At 58.0% G+C, this 17,257-nt stretch overlaps 1 protein-coding gene across 3 annotated transcripts in view; it reads left to right on the top strand.

The window, feature by feature from the left end:
* HTT (huntingtin) overlaps positions 1 to 17,257 on the top strand; it is a 145,984-nt gene that overhangs the window by 126,862 nt on the left and 1,865 nt on the right. For 2 of the 3 annotated variants that reach the window (XM_027071080.2, XM_027071023.2), the window contains 14 exons: positions 288 to 475; positions 2,199 to 2,325; positions 4,293 to 4,393; positions 5,554 to 5,708; positions 6,056 to 6,195; positions 7,532 to 7,614; positions 9,219 to 9,352; positions 9,459 to 9,588; positions 11,339 to 11,494; positions 13,880 to 14,070; positions 14,236 to 14,350; positions 14,478 to 14,691; positions 15,105 to 15,210; positions 16,947 to 17,109. In XM_027071080.2, the coding sequence (XP_026926881.2) occupies positions 288 to 475; positions 2,199 to 2,325; positions 4,293 to 4,393; positions 5,554 to 5,708; positions 6,056 to 6,195; positions 7,532 to 7,614; positions 9,219 to 9,352; positions 9,459 to 9,588; positions 11,339 to 11,494; positions 13,880 to 14,070; positions 14,236 to 14,350; positions 14,478 to 14,691; positions 15,105 to 15,210; positions 16,947 to 17,109 (2,003 nt within the window). Of the gene's footprint in view, positions 1 to 287; positions 476 to 2,198; positions 2,326 to 4,292; positions 4,394 to 5,553; positions 5,709 to 6,055; positions 6,196 to 7,531; positions 7,615 to 9,218; positions 9,353 to 9,458; positions 9,589 to 11,338; positions 11,495 to 11,626; positions 13,426 to 13,879; positions 14,071 to 14,235; positions 14,351 to 14,477; positions 14,692 to 15,104; positions 15,211 to 16,946; positions 17,110 to 17,257 lie in introns of those variants that run through there. The other variant, XM_027071126.2, reaches the window with a different exon arrangement.

The following is a 17,257-nucleotide window of genomic DNA, read 5'->3' as shown; positions in this document are numbered from 1 at the left end:
AAGTGCAGGGTGGGCAGGAGGGCTGGGACCAGGAGCGGGAGACAGGTTCAAGACGACAGTCCTGGCAGGCGTGTGCAGGCTTGCACGTTTCGATAGATTTGAAGAAGGTAACACCTGTAGACCTTCAGCGAGCGACTGGAGGCCTAGCAGGCTCTGCATCTGTGGCTTGAGCAGCTGGCTGTAGGGTCGTGCCTTGTGCGGTGGGGGGGCGGGAAAGTCAGGAGTGGAGGTGTGGGTTTGGGATGTGTTTTGACAGAACAGCCCTCTGAACCACGGTGTTTGTTTAGACCCGGCCTATATTACCGCAGCCTGTGGGATGGTGGCAGAAATGGTGGAGGCTTTGCCGTCGGTGTTGGCCTTGGGCCATAAAAGGAATAGCAGCACCCCAGCGTTTCTCACATCGGTGCTCAGGAACATCATCATCAGCCTGGCTCGCTTACCCCTCGTCAACAGCTACACGCGCGTCCCCCCCCTGGTGAGTCTGGTCCCTCCTTGGCGGAAAACCGAAGTTAACGAGATGTGTGGGCAAGCCCCTGGCTGGGGGCCCCTGGGGGGCGAGAGCAGACGTGGACCCCTCAGGTGCTTCCTCTGTGGTACGGAGCCTTTCGTGCGTGCGCTCAAGGCATCTGTCTGATTTCCTTGGGCGTGGTGTCCAGCAGTCGGTAGCAGAAATTCTGGGTTTTCCAAAATGGGGTGAGGCATGACTTCCAGCAGTAAGACTTCATCTCCCACCAGTCGGTACTTCATGTTGGATGTGATTGGCAGGGAACTAGACTCCTTTGTTTAACGGTAGACCAGAAGTGCTACCCCTCGGGTCCTTCCCTTTAAAAGCAGTCACCGTCTAGTGTTACTCAGCTGTTTCGGCACAGCCACTTTTGGGTCTCCTCATGCCACGTTGTCCTCAGGATCAGTTTCAAGTCGGTTTTAACAGGGACTCTGTCCCATGGAATAGGAAGTACTTAGTGTGAGCAGTTGAGGGTTGGTGGTGGCCACATGGCCTCTCCCTGGTGAAGCTGCCTGGGCCCTCACAGCCTGCCCAGATAAGGAGTGGGGTGACAGGGTGAACACGGCAGGTCAAGGTGAGCCAGGAGGACCGAGAGGAAAGGTGCTTGTCTCTGCCCAGAAGGGGCTTGTGCCAGTGGGGCACAGCCTAGTGCGTGTGTGTGAGAGAGGGATTCTGGGTACGCTGCACCGAGGGAGCACGCAGAGGGTGCTGCCAGGGAAGGGGAGCCGGCCCCCCCGGCGGCCTGTGCTCTGCACGCAGGACGTCACCATAGGCCTTGAGACAGCTGCACGTCTGGAGAGGAACGGGGGACGCTGTGGGAGGCGCAGTCCCAGAGGTCACTGTGTCTGGAGTAGAAGCCACAGTGTGCCGGCACGGATCCCGTGCTGTAGGGGGGCTCTTCAGGCAGGGGCCTGAACCCGCAGGGAGTGGTGGTGAGGAGGGTGCAGCGAGCAACTTAGACGGGGGAGAGAGACCCGGTGTCTTCCCGAGGTGAACACGAGGCACCAGAGCCGTCAAGGGCTGGCTATGTCTCTGAGGCCCCCCACGGGTGGGCCTGAGGAATCCGGAGCTGAGCCCTCGGCCTGGGCGCCCCAAGTCCTCTTCGGCTTTGCCGGAGCGGTCAGCTCAGCTGGCGGGGGGCTTGGCCGCTCCCGCTGCCCGGACCGCCTCAGGTCAACCTCAGGCCCACCTTCCGTTCGCGGAGTTTAGAAGTGCGAATGGCATGGCTTCTTGCGGCTGCTCACCAGTGAACGTTCTACGTGCAGCCTAATAACTTCTTTATCTCACACATCAGCTCTGCGGGGGAGGGGGCCCCTGCCCGCATGTGATGATGACCCGGGCACTGCCAACGCGGACCCTCTGGAACCTGACTTCCCGAGCTGCCAGCCTGGGGAGCGGTGGGGTGGCAGCTGCTAGGGGGAAGGGGCTGGGTCAGGTTGGGGAGCAGGCAGGTTGGGGAAGGGGCGGTCAGAGCGGATAAGGGGCACACGACGGGGAAGGAGATCCTCAGACAAAGCACGGGAGCTGTTTTCCCAGGAAGGCGGTGCACTCGCTTTCGGGAATGTGTGCACACGCGGTCAGGGGGCCGCTGGCCTCCGGAGGGAGACCGTGCTTAGAGAGATTGTACTTCATGGTGTCCTCGCAGTATGGCTGTCCTGACTTGACTGGGGTCCCTTTCTTTTTCATCTTCCAGGTTTGGAAACTTGGATGGTCACCCAAACCGGGAGGGGATTTTGGTACAGCGTTTCCTGAGATCCCAGTGGAGTTCCTCCAGGAGAAGGAGGTCTTTAAAGAGTTCATCTATCGCATCAACACTCTAGGTAGTCTGGATTTCTCTTTCAGAAACGGTAGACCTCAAGGCGCGTTCTTGCCCGTTTCTTCTCGGTTATTCCATAAGGAGCTGGGGCAGGATGTGATCATGTGTGAATAGCGCATCCTGCAGTGTGTATAAAACTGTCACGATGAAAAATTCTTGCCAGGTTGGTGTGGTATTGGGTGTGGTGGGCGGCGGGGGGAAGGTTAAATGCCAAGTTTTCATACACCAGGCTCGTTTGGAGTCAGGACCGGCGCCTGGTGATATAGATGATGTGCGGCCCAGTTCGGTCTGTGCCCCGCGCTGCTGTCCTGCCTGGCGGGAGCGGTTTTGTCTCCGTGTGCTCTTGTGTGGTCACTGATGCCCTTCTCTCCGGTGCAGGGCGAGCAGGCGGGGCGGGGTGGAGCCAGCACGGCCGAGCGGGGGGAAGGTAGACTGCATTGTGTCAGACAGCACGGGACTCTGGGTGAAGGGGGCAGGTCACCTCCACCTCCGGGACCCCTGGCTTTGTCATCCACGGTGTCACAACGGATTCAGAAACTAAGAGAGACCCTCCTAGAAACTCAGTAAATCGTATCAGTACTTTCCGGGTCAGGGTTCCTGCCTGCTTTCTGCAGCACGGTGGAAGTTACGGTGTTTTTGTCCCCATTGTGTGGCTCTACGTGTGGTCTGGTGGGAGGGTCGTAATTGATAGATCTGGAGTGTTTGTCTTGTGAGGCGGGTGTGGACATCTGCTTGCACAATGGGCCCGCCCTTTGTCTCCGGCTTCTACACATTTTGTGCTTCTGATCCCAGAAGGTTCAGGCAGCCGACACCCTCTCGCGTCTACTTTTGCTTTTAGTGAAGCAGACAGTTCATGACCCTGTCCAGAGTGAAACCCAGCGGTGACCCAAGACCAGAGCCTTGGGAAGCTCGGTTTCTTTCCTCTCCTTGGAGGTGGTTACCAGGCAGCCTCCTGGCCACCCTGTGTGACATCCATTCCTTTTCTCACCCAGGCATCTTCGTGCCTGAATTGTCACTCGGACCCCGGACAGCTCCACGGTCTCTTCCTGATGTGGCCTTTGCTCATGCCTTTTTTTGTGTGCTTCCTGTTCTTTTCCCGTAAATCAATGGCGTAGGCCTCCATATCTCCAGCAGCCTCACCCGGTCAGGCTGTCTGCATCCACTCCCCATCTGAGTCACTCCTTCTCCCCTGTGTCCACTTCTACCAAGGGGATCCTGAAGGTTGATGCTCTGGTTTTCCTGCCCTCAGCACCCCCTCCCCATCACTTGTGGCCCTAACACCAGTGGCACGGCCACCCCCACCTGGCAGGTCACGAGCGGGAACAGGCAGCGCTCGGCTCTCGGACACAAGCACTCCTCACACGCTCCGTGGGGGCCGCCGGTGGCGATGCTGCTTGTGGGCGGCCCGCCAGATGCGGCGCCCCGGCAACGTTCCATCCTTTTTGAATCTGCCACTCTTCTGAGATGGGGTCAGAGCAACCATTGCTTTTACGTTTTTAGTTTGAGCAGCTTTATTGAGACGGACTTCGCAGAGTACGCACTTCACCCACTCCCAGCGTGCGGTTAGCGGTCTGCTGTTCGTACAGGGTTACGCAGCCCGTGGCCCAGGGTGGTGGTCTGACTTTGTGGAAGACTTGTCAGCCCTCTGTAAGCAGGGCAGAAGCAGTTCTGAATCCGACCAGGGTAGCCCGCTGGGACGTCCCCACATCTCCACAGCGGAGGGCCGAGAGGGTGCCTGGGCTGAACTCCTCCAGTGCCGCTTGCTTGCGTGGCCTCAGACGTGTGCCTCCGTGTCCTCGCTGGTGGCGTGGAGCTGGCAGTGTGGCGGCATTTTGGAATTGGCGTGTGCGGCAAGGGGGCTGCTGTATGTGGTGCCCCAGGGCAGCGTCTGGTCAGGCCCAGCTGCCCCTTCACATCTAGGAGTTTGGGGAGCGGGTAACCCTCCGTCTCACGCGACATTTACATTCCTAGGGTGGACCAGCCGCACCCAGTTTGAGGAAACGTGGGCCACCCTCCTCGGTGTCCTGGTGACTCAGCCCCTCGTGATGGAGCAGGAGGAGAGCCCGCCGGAAGTAAGGCCGCGTGCAGGCCCTTGCGTCCACTGGTTGGCACACGGGCAGTTACAACAGCTAATGGATTGTTTGTGGTGGCCTAAAGAAGGGCTGCACGCTCGTTTTCTTGGTCTTGTTTGTAGAAGACTAGCCAGTTCATACTAGCCTGGTGTTGTACAACAGGAGCAACCCCCTCCCCCCCCAAGTCTGAGTGGCCTGGGTTCCCACTGGGTTCCCAGTACAGTTCATCGTAGTGCATTACATGTTAAGGGTCAGAAAGGTTACACCCTTTCTTGAAAATATTTGTGAGTTCCGTTTATCAGTTTTCAGGTGCAGTGTGGAGGTTGAATCGAATGAAAAGGCTCGTTATAAAGACCATGTACGCATGTGTACCTGCATCATTTGCAGAGATTTATCAAGCGTCTTGGAATGTCAGGGGACCTTATGTTACTATAATATTAGCAAAAGCCATGTTCTGATAAGGCAAAGCCTGAGATATTGAAAGTCACGGGATAGAAGTCCCTAATTCTGCTAGAAGGTGTGGTACAAACTTGTAGAAATGAATGTTCAAAGAGTAGACATATGTCAGAAATCCAGATTGTCTTTTTTCTTTTTTTTTTTTAACATTTATTTATTTTTGAGAGACAGAGCACGAGCTGGGGAGGGGCAGAGAGAGGGAGGGAGACCCAGAATCTGAAGCAGGCTCCAGGTCCTGGGCTGTCAGCACAGAGCCCAGTGCGGGGCTCGAGCTCATGAACCGTGAGATCATGACCTGAGCCGAAGTCGGACGCTTAACTGACTGAGCCACCCAGGTGCCACCAGATTGTCTTTAAATTCATGGGTAGAATTAACAGGTTGTCATATGCAAAGTCCCTAAAATTAGTGAGGAAATTTCAGGGCAGTTTCTTGAAAAGTAATTTGTGTTTGGAGATTTGTATCTATAAGAGACCTTGTTTTGAAAGGTGGACATTTGCCCATTAGATTCGTTTCAAGTCACAGATGCGTATAGGCTGCGGCATCAGGGCAGACAAAACAGGACCCTTGCTGGGAGGTGTGTGCCCCTAGCGCTCGGGGCTCTTCCCCGCAAGACCACGTGGCCTGAGAACCATGGCCTCCAGGCTCTGTGGGCAGGTGGGTGTCTGGCCGCTCGTGACTTGGTAAAGCGTGGACTCTCCTTCTAGGAAGACACGGAGAGGACCCAGATCAACGTCCTGGCCGTGCAGGCCATCACCTCACTGGTGCTGAGTGCGATGACTGTGCCCGTGGCCGGCAACCCGGCCGTGAGCTGCCTGGAGCAGCAGCCCCGGAACAAGCCCCTGAAAGCTCTCGACACCAGGTGAGGCCAGCGAGGCACACAGAGTGACCGACACCTCCTCCCCGGGCCCTTGCCCTTGTTGCCAGAATTACAAACACAACACTGTGCGTGTTGCTTGCCGCGAGAGGTGCAAATCCAGAGGTGATCTGGTGACCCGTGGCAGTGAGGCCTGAGTGTTCAGGACGGACTCTGGCAGAGCGAGGGCTAGCCCAGGGCCCGTGGACAGGAATCGCCTCAAAGGAAGTGCCATTTGCTATATTGGTGCCTGTGTTTCCTTTAGGCAAAGCTGGAGGAAGCCCTGAGGTTTTTGGCTTTTGAGGTTTCGATGGAAGGAAAATACTGCTTTTAACCTTTGTTCTGAACTTCAGGTTTGGGAGGAAGCTGAGCATTATCAGAGGAATTGTGGAGCAAGAAATCCAAGCAATGGTTTCGAAGAGAGAGAATGTCGCCACCCATCACTTGTACCAAGCGTGGGACCCCGTCCCTTCTCTCTCTCCAGCCACTACAGGTACCTGTGGGAGGACAGGCCATTCGCCCCTGGGCCGGGATGAGAATGTGCCCGAAATACTAAAGAGGAGGCTGCGATACTAAATGTGCTGCCCTAATTCATGACCACGAGTGTTGCTCAGGACCAGGGAATTTCATCAGCCTTGCGGAGCTCGAGTCTGGTACTGAACTGGAGTCGTGTCTCTCCCCAGTCAGGCCTTTGGAAGCAGAACTGGTCACTTAGGTGAAAAATCAGAGTCCATCAGTGATTCCCGTGAACCTCCAGCTTCTTGGGAGAGAGCACCGTGGCAAGGGCAGGCCGCACTCTCTGAGAGCCCCTTGGGGCCGGGTGCCCCTGAGCCCGAGCTCTCCGTCCCCGGCTGCCGTCCCTCCCCCAGCGCTGCACCTGCTTTGTCTGCACCGCAGGCTGTGTGCCTGCCCTGAAATGGGCGCTCGAGTTTGTCACCCTGGGTTACAAGACGAGAATTTTGTGTGCACACGTTTTCTGTGGAAAAATAATATTTTAGCGCAGCGTTTTTCTGATCCCCTAGTTTATTTTAGGAATTGTTAGATCCTGCGATTTTAAGCACCTTAAACGCATCATCCAGAAAATGTTCTGTGTAGAAGTGTACTTACCGGGGCATTGAATTAAAGTCAGGACTGTGAACTTGGACGGCCATAGATCCAGTGAGGATTATGCCCACCAGGAGAAAGAAGTGGCCTCACCCGGTGTCACAGGAAGCGGGAGAGAGTAGGTGCCAGGAGGAGTGCCAGCGCTCCAGGAGCCCTGAGCAGAGCACGTGCTGCCAGGGCAAGGGGCACGGGAAGCCTCTTGGAAGACGGCGTGTTGATGCTCGATCTGGCAAAGGGTTAACTAGGGGTTAGCCAGGGGCAGGGGTCGTTTGTTCTGGCGTGTGGAGGGTGTGAAAGACTGACTGTGGAAAAGATGGGTCGGTTGAGTAGGGGCTTCTGCCTGCACCCCACTCTGGTGGGCACAGCTGGACAGCCTGGGCACCAAAGCAGGGCCCTGGGAATTGTTGCCCACTGACGTGGTCTGGCCCCCAGAGCAGAGTGCCCGCCTGCTGGGCCGTCGCACCATCTGCAGCTGCTAACCGGTTTTTGCGGCTCAGGCCCCAACCAGTTCCCCTGCAGAGTCCTAAGCTGGTTTGTTACAGAGAAACAGTGATCATTCGCTATTGCCCCACTGGCTCTCCCAGCTTAATGGGTTACAAAATGGCAGAGAAAACCCCAGAGACCCTCCGGGCTCTGCAGAGCTGTGCCATCCTGTCAGCGGGTCTGGGCAGGCGCTGCCGGGCCGACGCCGCGCAGGGCAGCACTCACGGTGTTCTCACCCACAGGTGCCCTCATCGGCCACGACAAGCTTCTGCTGCAGATCAACCCTGAGCGGGAGCTGGGGAACATGAGCTACAAGCTCGGCCAGGTCAGTCACATCCGCGCGGCCGGCCACGTCCCCCAGCTCTCCTCGCCGTCCCTTGTCAGCCTTGGATCCGGGCCATTTAGTACATCCAGAGGAAAAGTTACGTGTGGTTTTTAAATAAAAGGAGCGTTTTTCTTTTATTTGTTCCTATATGCTCTACTCCAAGGAGGACTTAAAGGGTCTCGTGCACGTACTGGTGTAGGCGTGTGCAAAGGTAGCGAGATGGTGTGAGTTAGACTTGGGTCCGGGGCATCACACAGGCGAGAGCGGCACGGGTGGGGCGAACACAGAGAGGGGCCCGTGTTCTGAGGGGCCACCAGTTTCGCCACGAGTGTCCCAGCTGCCAGCTCAGAGGGAAGTGTGGTCCCATAGTGCAGTGTGGCGGATGGGCTGGCTCTGGGCCCCAGGTGACGGCTTACTGGGTGGGTCACCTTGAACTATACTCGGTTTTCCCGTCAGAAAAACAGGACGGTCACTCATATGACAGTGAGGATGGAGGAGCTGGGGAACAGGGACGTGGCCCCTGGAGCTGTGAGGGGGTGTGTGCTGGGCGGAAGGACTCGGTGTGGCAGCCTGATGGCTGCTCTGTCCACGCCGTGTCCTCTCAAACCTCACTGGGTTACTTAGCAGGTATGCGGGACTGTTTTCTTGTTAGCTGTTGTCGCGGAGGACACTGGTCAGAGCAGGGTTTGGAAATACTGGTCCGTCCCGAGGGCAGCCCTGTCCCTTCGGGGCACAGGCTTGCAGCAGAGACCCCAGGCCTCCTCTGTCCCACCCTTTCCTGCCCACACACGTTCCTCTATGATCAAGGAGTCACAGGCAGGCCGTCCGAGCTCTGTCCCTGCAGAGAAGCTTCTGTCCTTGAGACAAGTTGAGGTGATGGAGCTCAGTGTCATTTCTACGGGAGTGTTTCTGAGGAGCAGGCTATGAGTGAGCAACGTTGGCTCTTGGGGTGGCGCCTGGCCTTATTCTGGTACACTGATGTTTGCCCGGCTGGGTCCGTCCTTCAGCACCTGTGTTCACGTCTAGCCGCCGAGAATTGAGTGTAGTGCGTTTACCTGGGGCTGAGCCCTGAACCCACCCTGCCCTGCTAACAGGCCAGTTGGCTCCCAAATCCCTCCACGCTGAGCCGTCACTGGCTGTTGGGGAATGAGGGGAGCAGGGGGGCCACCCTCTCTCAGAGCTTGAAGATTGCTTGAGGCCTTGCAGCCCCTAGTCCGTCTATGGTGGCCACCTCCAGCCTGCCCTCCTGTTGCCAGTCCCCCACGGCGGGTGGGGTCGGAAGGGGAGATGGCTGTCCGTGCAGAGTGGGAATTGGGGCCGGTGTCCCGGATGGTGGTGGGAATGCAGCACACGCTCGCTGGCAGTGTGGATGCTATGCCATGTGCCGGAGGGCCCCCTCGTGAACAGAGCAGACGTGGGAGCACGCTGCCCTGCCGGGGAGGGGGGGGGAGGGGCACCCCCGCCCCGGTGGACAGATCGACTCCTGTTCCCAGCACTGCTGCCGCCATCCCCAGAACAAGCACAGGAAGGGCACGGGGGTCTGCAGCTCAGGGGACCGACACCTGTGCCCTGACCACTGAGCCCTGTGTCCTTGTCTCCTGAAGGTGTCCATTCACTCCGTGTGGCTGGGGAACAGCATCACGCCCCTGAGAGAGGAAGAGTGGGAGGAGGAGGAGGAGGAGGAGGCGGCCGACGTCCCCACGTCTGCATCACCACCCACATCGCCAGTCAACTCCAGGTTTCTTATCTGCCGTTCATTTCAAGCGATTTGAAATTTCCCATCAGTCATTTGATGTGATTGGGGCACCCCTTGAAACAGGCCTCTCATCTTGCGTACTCTGCAGGAAGCACCGGGCTGGAGTCGACATCCATTCCTGTTCCCAGTTTTTGCTTGAATTGTATAGTCGCTGGATCCTGCCGTCAGGGTCAGCCAGAAGGACCCCCATCATCCTGATCAGCGAAGTGGTCCGATCTGTAAGTCTGCCTCCCCCGTTGCCCCTGCACACGCGCACGGGGCTCGTGACGGCACACACGCAGACACGGGTGTTCGCACGTACGCACCAGTACGGACACTGCACGCTCACGCAGAGTTTGCGGTCTCTGGGAACCCGGGAAGGAACTCTCGGGGTTTCACAGATGCAGGATGATCCACAGCTCTCCAGCCAGTGGAGCGGCCGTTTCCAATTTTTCCAATCCGTGGCCCATCGATGCCCTTTTCGGTACAGTGGAAGTAGTGTAGGAGTGGCCCATCGTACCACGGTTCTCGAGGCCACGTGACATAGCCACGTTTGTCTCCACAAGGGTCTGTTTCTTAAATGTCGAGTTTGTCAGAAGAGAGTTGTGCAGACAGTGCCACCACCACACCCCCTTTAAGAGGCTCTGGTGTGGAGCCGTCATCAACTGGGGACCAAGGCTGCCGCACACGCGGGAACCCTGGAGAGTGGGTTACACCCGTCAGTGTTGACGGTGCCGGAAGTGAAATCTGTGGGGTTTGCAAACGGCTCCTCATGAGATGCCGCATCAGCATTTTTACCATCGTCTAGCGAGAAGCAAGCAGGAGTCTGAAGCTGAAGACCCTGGGTCCCTGTTTCTTGCCCATTGACCCCCTACCACCAACCATCTGCGCGGTCTCTGCGGCACGGGTTTCCCTCACCTAGGCCTCGGTGGCACCTCTGCCCGGTACCTGCAGGCGGGAGTTTTGAGCCTGGCTGTTCTCAGTTCGCACCTTCTAAGGCTCTTAAGTTATTTTCCATTTGGTCAAGTTGAGAGTTTTAAGAATTTCAGTTTTAATTTGTAATAAAAGTTTACAGTTTGATTTTTTTTTTATCAATAAATTACAAGCACCTGTAATAAAGGCCTTTTTGTAAGTTATTAATCCATTTGAAATAACAGTGATAATTTTTGAGGTTTTGGGTTTTTTGGTTTTTTTTTTTTTTTTTTACATGTTTATTTAATTTTGAGAGAGAGATTGAGCCAGGGAGGGGCAGAGAGAGGAGACACAGAATCTGAAGCAGGCTCCAGGCTATCTGCTCCGCATTCAGCCTGATAGTAATACGAAAGGACTTTGAGAAAACACCGCCCTGTGGTCAGAGGAGAACAGAGGTGAAAAGGCGGATAAGGGTCTTGATGTTACCACAAAAGTGGTTCTGACCTTGAGAAACCCGGGAGGTCCTCCAGGGTCCACCACGTCCACCTTCAGAAGGGCTGCTGTGGCGACTTGCTGAGCCCCGCTGTCCTCCGGGGCCTCTGAGGAGGCGCAGCGTCCCTAAAGAGCAGACACGCACTCGCCTCAGTGACGCTTATGCGTAGGTGGTGTCATGTGAAGAGGTGGACAACAGAGAACTGAACATTTTGGGGAGACTGAGTTGCCAAGCTTTTGTTTCTGAAACAGCTGCCCCTTCCTCTGTCCCAGGGCTTTGGAGAGCCCGTCCCCTCTGCTGCCCAGAGACCTAGTATCTTGCAGAATAACAGCTAGAGAGCTTCTCAGTGGTTCCGCCGCGCTCGTGACTAAGATCCGGGCACTCGCCCTCGGTGGGCCGCACAGATGCAGGGGGATTTGAAGAAGATATTGGGTGGCCCGCTCTTCACGTTACCTGTTCCCATTGGATTGTACGTCCCCAGTCAGGGCCCCTGTCAATTCCCATATTTAAATGTCTCAGGGATGTTGGCACATGTATTTCGGACTTTGTGGCTTACTTCCTGTCTGAATGCTCTGCGTCCCCAGCTCCTAGTGGTCTCAGACTTGTTCACTGAGCGCACCCAGTTTGAGATGATGTATCTGACACTGACCGAGCTGAGGAAGGCGCACCCTGCAGAAGACGAGATTCTCATTCAGTACCTGGTGCCTGCCACCTGCAAGGCGGCTGCCGTCCTCGGAATGGTAAGCCCCAGGCGGTGTGGAGGCCACCTCGTACTGGCTGCATGTTGTGGCCGTAGGGAGCCTCGGCCTTGGAAGGCCTGACCCGGAAGGAGAGTGGGAGGACTCGGTTCTAACATCCCTGCCTTTCTGCAGGTCACCGTGAAGCGTGTTATGGAGGGCGAGCCTTGGTTTAGGGCTCTTGTACCCCTTGGCTCTGGGTCATCACGGTGTGGGTAGCGCGAACACGACCGGCCCCTCCTCCTCAGTTGCCCACGCCTCCCCCCCCCCCACACCCCTTTGCTGAAGAGCTGCCGGCTCCCGTGCTTCCCGCCAACAGACCTCCCTCCCGGGGGCCATTTTACCCCAGAAACCCTGCAGTTGCCCCCATGTCCGGATGCCATTGTCTATTGTTAGTGGGAGGGCAGACTGCCTGCTTTTGCGTTCTTCCTTATTCTGCGCCCAGTCGATCAGAGCTCAGCCGGCGCGGCATGCACCCGTTTTTCTGTGCGTCCATCACCACGCGGTCCAGGCTAACTGGACGTGATGTGAGCACATGAAGGCGTTTGCACGGGGTCTGCTCTGGTCAGCGGAGGGAAGGACAGAACCTCCGCCGTTAGAAGGAAACAGCTGGACTCCAGGCTGTGCGGGTTTGTTTGGCGTGTGCTTGCTCTTTGCTTCGTAGCCTTTACCCGGGATCTGTGGGGCCTCTGCTCCCTGTTTCCTGGAGTCCCATCTTCACGTTGGTGGTGGAGACTCATTCATCCACCGAGCATGTGGGGGCTGCCACGGCCAGGGGCTGTGTGGGGCGCGGTGGTGCGGTCCCTCTGCCTCCCCGGTGTTCCCGCTCGGTCCTGTCTGTCCTGACAGTGACCACGAGAACAGGTCTCGTCGCCCAGTCTCACAAAGGTGAGCTCTTGTTTCATCTGGGCCCCAGGAAGCTGAAACCAGGTCACATGGGACATGGGAGAGGTCTGAGTCCATGTCTGTGGCCCAGAGCCCTGACTCTAGCCCCTTCCTGGCTTGGCTCCCCCGTAGAATTCATCCCTCTGACCCGAAGTGCCCAGGCAGGTATCATCCATCCTGGGTGGCCAGAGCCCTGGTGCCACCATCAGGGAACAGAAACAATGAATCCGTTGGCCTGCCTTCTGTGAGCACATCACTTCAAAGTGTGTGCCCTCCGGGCGTCGAGAGACGTGTCAAAGCAGCTGGACTTGAAGGGGTCCTTTTGTCTTTGTGGGGGATTTCAGCTGCTGGGTTCGTTTTCATTGTAATTGTGTTTTTGTGCTCAGGCCCAGGTCCCCCTAGACAAATGTTGTGTTGTCAATAAATCAAATATAAACAATCATCATTTTCTAAGAAGACCCTAAGGCAAGACTTGCTGCATGGACACAGACTCCCCACCCTGACGTGCATGCACGGGCCTCTGTGCAGGCAGCCGCGCTCCGAAGCTTGTCTTTTCCTCCTGAGGCACTTACACGGTGTCAGGAAGTGTGCGTCCCTCGCTGCACGTCCTGGCGGTGCTTCCAGAGGCAGGGGCTGGATGCACGGCGGCACCGTCCTTAGGAAGGCGTCGCACCGCCGTGGTGCGTGTGCGTCTGCTCTTGGCGGGGCCTGCAGGGACCCTCAGGTGCCAGTAGCCACCTTTCCCAAGTGGGGTGGCTTGTGGAGCCCTGGGGTCACCCCCACTTCCACACCATTTCCTGTGGCTGCCTCTTTTCTAAAAGGAGCGTCTTGAGGGAGGCATGTGGCATGGAGCGCGAGGGTTCCGCTGCGCCCTACTGTGTCTAGGGTGCTAACGGCCACGGGTAGTATTTTGGTTCAGGTCAGTGCAGACTACCGTTAGGGGTCCCCAAGACCACCCTGCGTTTTTTCTGGGAAGATTCACATATACTCATGGCTGGGATTTACCCCGGTGAAATCGAAGCACAGTCGGCACAGGGTAAAGGGGGGCGGGGGGGGGGGGGCACAAGGGGGGCAGGTCCCGAGGAAGCAGGCGCCAGCTGCCAGCATCCTCTCCCGGGGCGTCAGGTGGGGCGCGTTGTGACAACACGTGTGGAGTCTCGGCCGCCAGGGGAATGCATTAGAGACACAGAACAGGGCTCCCGCCGGCGGCCAGTCCCTCGGGCCACTCTCCCTGGCGCGGCCCAAACCGCAGGCCCCCGGGAGGAAGGTGTCTGCGCGGACACGGCATTGGCGTGACCGGGTGAGGCACAGGGGCTGCTCTGGTCAGCGGGGGAGCCGGGGACGCTCCCGCCAGCCAGGTGCCTGGACGCCCGCTCAGGGGCCTCTGGGGGGCCTGCTGCCGGAGCTCCTGCACCCAGTCTTCCTCTGTAGCTTAGGTCAGCCCCTCGTTGGCCTCTCCCTATCCGTCGTGGGCAAGCCTCTGCTCCTGTGCCTGTGCTCTAGGACAAGGCCGTGGCCGAGCCCGTCAGCCGGCTGCTGGAGAGCACACTGAGGAGCAGCCACCTGCCCAGCAGGGTCGGGGCCCTGCATGGCGCCCTCTACGTGCTGGAGTGTGACCTCCTGGATGAGACAGCGAAGCAGCTTGTCCCTGTCATCAGCGACTACCTCCTGTCCAACCTCAAAGGGGCAGCCCAGTGAGTGGCAGTGGCTACGTGGGGGTCTTGGTGTGGACCGGGGGAAGGGCGGGGTCGTACACCAGGTCCTGGGGCCCAGGTGGGCCCCCTTCCGTGGGGACGGGGGCGGAGGTCCTGGCGACATAACACGCACCGTCAGACCGGCCCGTTATCTCCTGGTTTCAGCTGCGTGAATGTTCATAGCCAACAGCACGTGCTGGTGATGTGTGCCACCGCCTTCTACCTGATTGAGAACTATCCCCTGGACGTAGGCCCAGAATTCTCTGCGTCAGTAATTCAGGTGAGCAGCCTTGGGCGCCTTCCTCTGGAACGGACGTGTGTGCGCGCTCTGTCCCCTGCGGGTGGTACTCTCAGAGGAGCAAGCACGAGTGGCGGGGGCCTGACCCAGAAGTCTTCCTTGTGTTCAGATGTGTGGGGTGATGCTGTCCGGGAGTGAGGAGTCCACTCCGTCCATCATTTACCACTGCGTCCTGCGGGGCCTGGAGCGTCTTCTGCTCTCCGAACAGCTGTGCCGGCTGGATGCTGAGTCCCTGGTCAAGCTGAGTGTGGACAGAGTGAACGTGCACAGCCCGCACCGGGCCATGGCTGCCCTGGGCCTGATGCTCACCTGCATGTACACAGGTGCGGGGTGTGGCGTACGGGGCCCCAGAGACTGGCCCGGGCCCACCTGTGCCTGCCAGCTCAGTGCCACCGAACTCCAGACCATACAGATCTGCTGTCCAAGTGAGCGAGAAGCATGTTCATTCTTGGACACAGACCCCACGACCCCACCGCACTTCAGGAAGATTCTAGAGCAGGGGCTTGTGGTTACTGGCTCAAGGCCGCATTGCTGTGTAGGCTTCAGAGCCCAGCCCAGGGAGCAGGTCTGCAGACTGACCACTGCACCCCATGTACCCACGGGGTGGGCCAGGCCCTGGGCGGCTGAGCTCTCCTGTCACTTGATTTCACATGATCTCTCAGGCTTCGTTGAACTCCCTAGTGGGTTCAAGGTGTGGTCTTCAGAGCAAGTAACAGTACACAATGATTTGTTCCAGGGAAGGAGAAAATCAGCCCAGGCAGAACCTCAGACCCCAGCCCCGCCGCCCCAGACAGCGAGTCCGTGATTGTGGCTATGGAGCGTGTGTCCGTTCTTTTCGACAGGTGAGAAACGCCTGCCTTTGCCCTGAGCTGCCCTGGGACGCTCGCCGGGAGCAGCTGCCTTCGCACGCACCTGCTCCCTTCTCAGCCCTGCCCCCGTGGCCCGCGGTTTCCCCGCTCTCCCCCTGACTGCACACACGCCTCACTTGGCTCTGCGGGAGCGGCCAGTCCTTGGGCCCCAGCACCGGGGAGCTTGGGGTGTCCCTCTCCCGTGAAGGTTGGGGGCAGCCCCTGTCAGTGTGGAGGCATCGGGTGGGGCATGTGAACTGGACAGGCACGTGGAGTTCTGAGCAGTAATGGAGATGTCTGTGGGACACTGCTGCCTTTGGGCGGGGAGTCTCACATCAAAGCAGGCTTGGCCCGCACCCCCCCCCCCCCCCCCCCACCGCTCCCCGCCCTGGGCCTGGGGAGCACAGCCCTGGAGCACCATTAACAGCGGCTTGCAGGAGTCGTGCTCGGTGGACCGGGGTAAAGATTTAAACAGCAAAGGAAGTATCTCTGAGAGCTTGGTAATTAATCCCCGCCACCCCCCCCCACCCCCCCTACTGTGTGCACTCGTGTCCAGAGGCGGCTCAGTTTGCCAGCTCTGGAAAATGGGTTGGGCACCTTGTCAGGCTCTTTCCCCAGGACCGCACCCTGCGTTTTGCCCCAGGCCTCCCAGTGCAGACTACGTGATGCGTCTGCAGCCTTGGGAGGCCCATTCTGCACCACTCAGCCTGGCCTGTCCCTCTGGCCCAGTCAGCAGGAGGCTTCTGGCTTTTTCTCACAAGAGCACGCTGAGCCAAGGCTTTCCCTGCGTCCGCTCGGTCCACATGAGGTGTTCTGGAAAGCCAAGCATTGCAGTCTGTTTCTGTGTTGAAATTTAAAATGAGTTTTTATAGCCATCTCCTGTTCCACACAGATCTGTTGAGCCCGACCACAGCTGGGTGACGGGCAGGGGAGCCCACACTTGGGTCCCTGCCTTCGTGGACCTTGCATCCCGGTGCTAACAAAATACACCAACATTTTAGCGAGTGCTGTCAGGCATGCAGTGTGGTCACTCTCCAGACGTCAGGCGGGGGGACACTGAGTTGACGGGAGGTAGCTTTTGATTGTGGGTGTCGTCCAGAGCAGCAGCCTCGCCCCTGCTGGGCCAGAGCTGGCATGCAGGCGGGGGGTCTGGGCATGCCTAGGAGGCATGGACCCCGTTTCTGGGGCCGTTCCGGCACTTTTCAGTGGCGTATGGCTCCTCTGTGGGCACAAATGGAGAAACCTGGCCAGAAGGCATCGCTTGAAGTGCTCACTGTAGTATCTGGGGCAGCGGGGCGTGGAGGGCATCAGCAGGAGAGTGTGCGGGTAGGGGTCAGGTAAGAGGGGTCCTTGCTGACTGCAGAGGTCTGGCATCAGAACGGGGTGCTGAGACACCCACAGCATTTGGACATGGATGGAAACGGAACGGAACGTGGATGGTGTTCTCCTTATGAACTTTTTTTTATCTCTAATGTCACCATCTCAAACCCCTGTTGCTTATAACTTGACACGACCTTGAAACCCCTTTCTGAGGCCTCAGCCCACACACGGGTTGGGGGGCCGCGAGCCGTGCCTTCACCTGCAGGTGCCTGGTGAGGCCAGTAAGGAGGGGGTTGCGTGTTTGCAACATGTTTGTAACATACTGGGACCCAGGGCGCCTCCCAGCTGGCATCAGACATGAGGCCCTCTTGAGGTGGGGCCAGACTCTGACCTGTGTCCCCTCTTTTTAGGGTCAGGAAAGGATTCCCCTGTGAAGCCAGAGTGGTGGCACGGATCCTTCCTCAGTTTTTAGATGACTTCTTCCCACCCCAGGATGTCATGAACAAAGTCATTGGGGAATTTCTGTCCAACCAGCAGCCATACCCACAGTTCATGGCCACCGTTGTGTACAAGGTGAGGGCACGGGGTCACGGGCCGGGGGAAGCCCCGACTTTCCGGACCGAATGCCTTTTAACATCTGGATGCGCTGACCTGGTGCAGGTGCTGGTGGGCCCCACTCCTCACCCTGCAAACTGCAGCGCCCCTTACCCAGCACCCCTGC

This window comes from Acinonyx jubatus, chromosome B1 (genome assembly GCF_027475565.1).
Source record: "Acinonyx jubatus isolate Ajub_Pintada_27869175 chromosome B1, VMU_Ajub_asm_v1.0, whole genome shotgun sequence".
NCBI classification, from domain to species: Eukaryota; Metazoa; Chordata; class Mammalia; order Carnivora; family Felidae; genus Acinonyx; species Acinonyx jubatus.
This window is presented reverse-complemented; position numbering and strand designations above follow the sequence as displayed.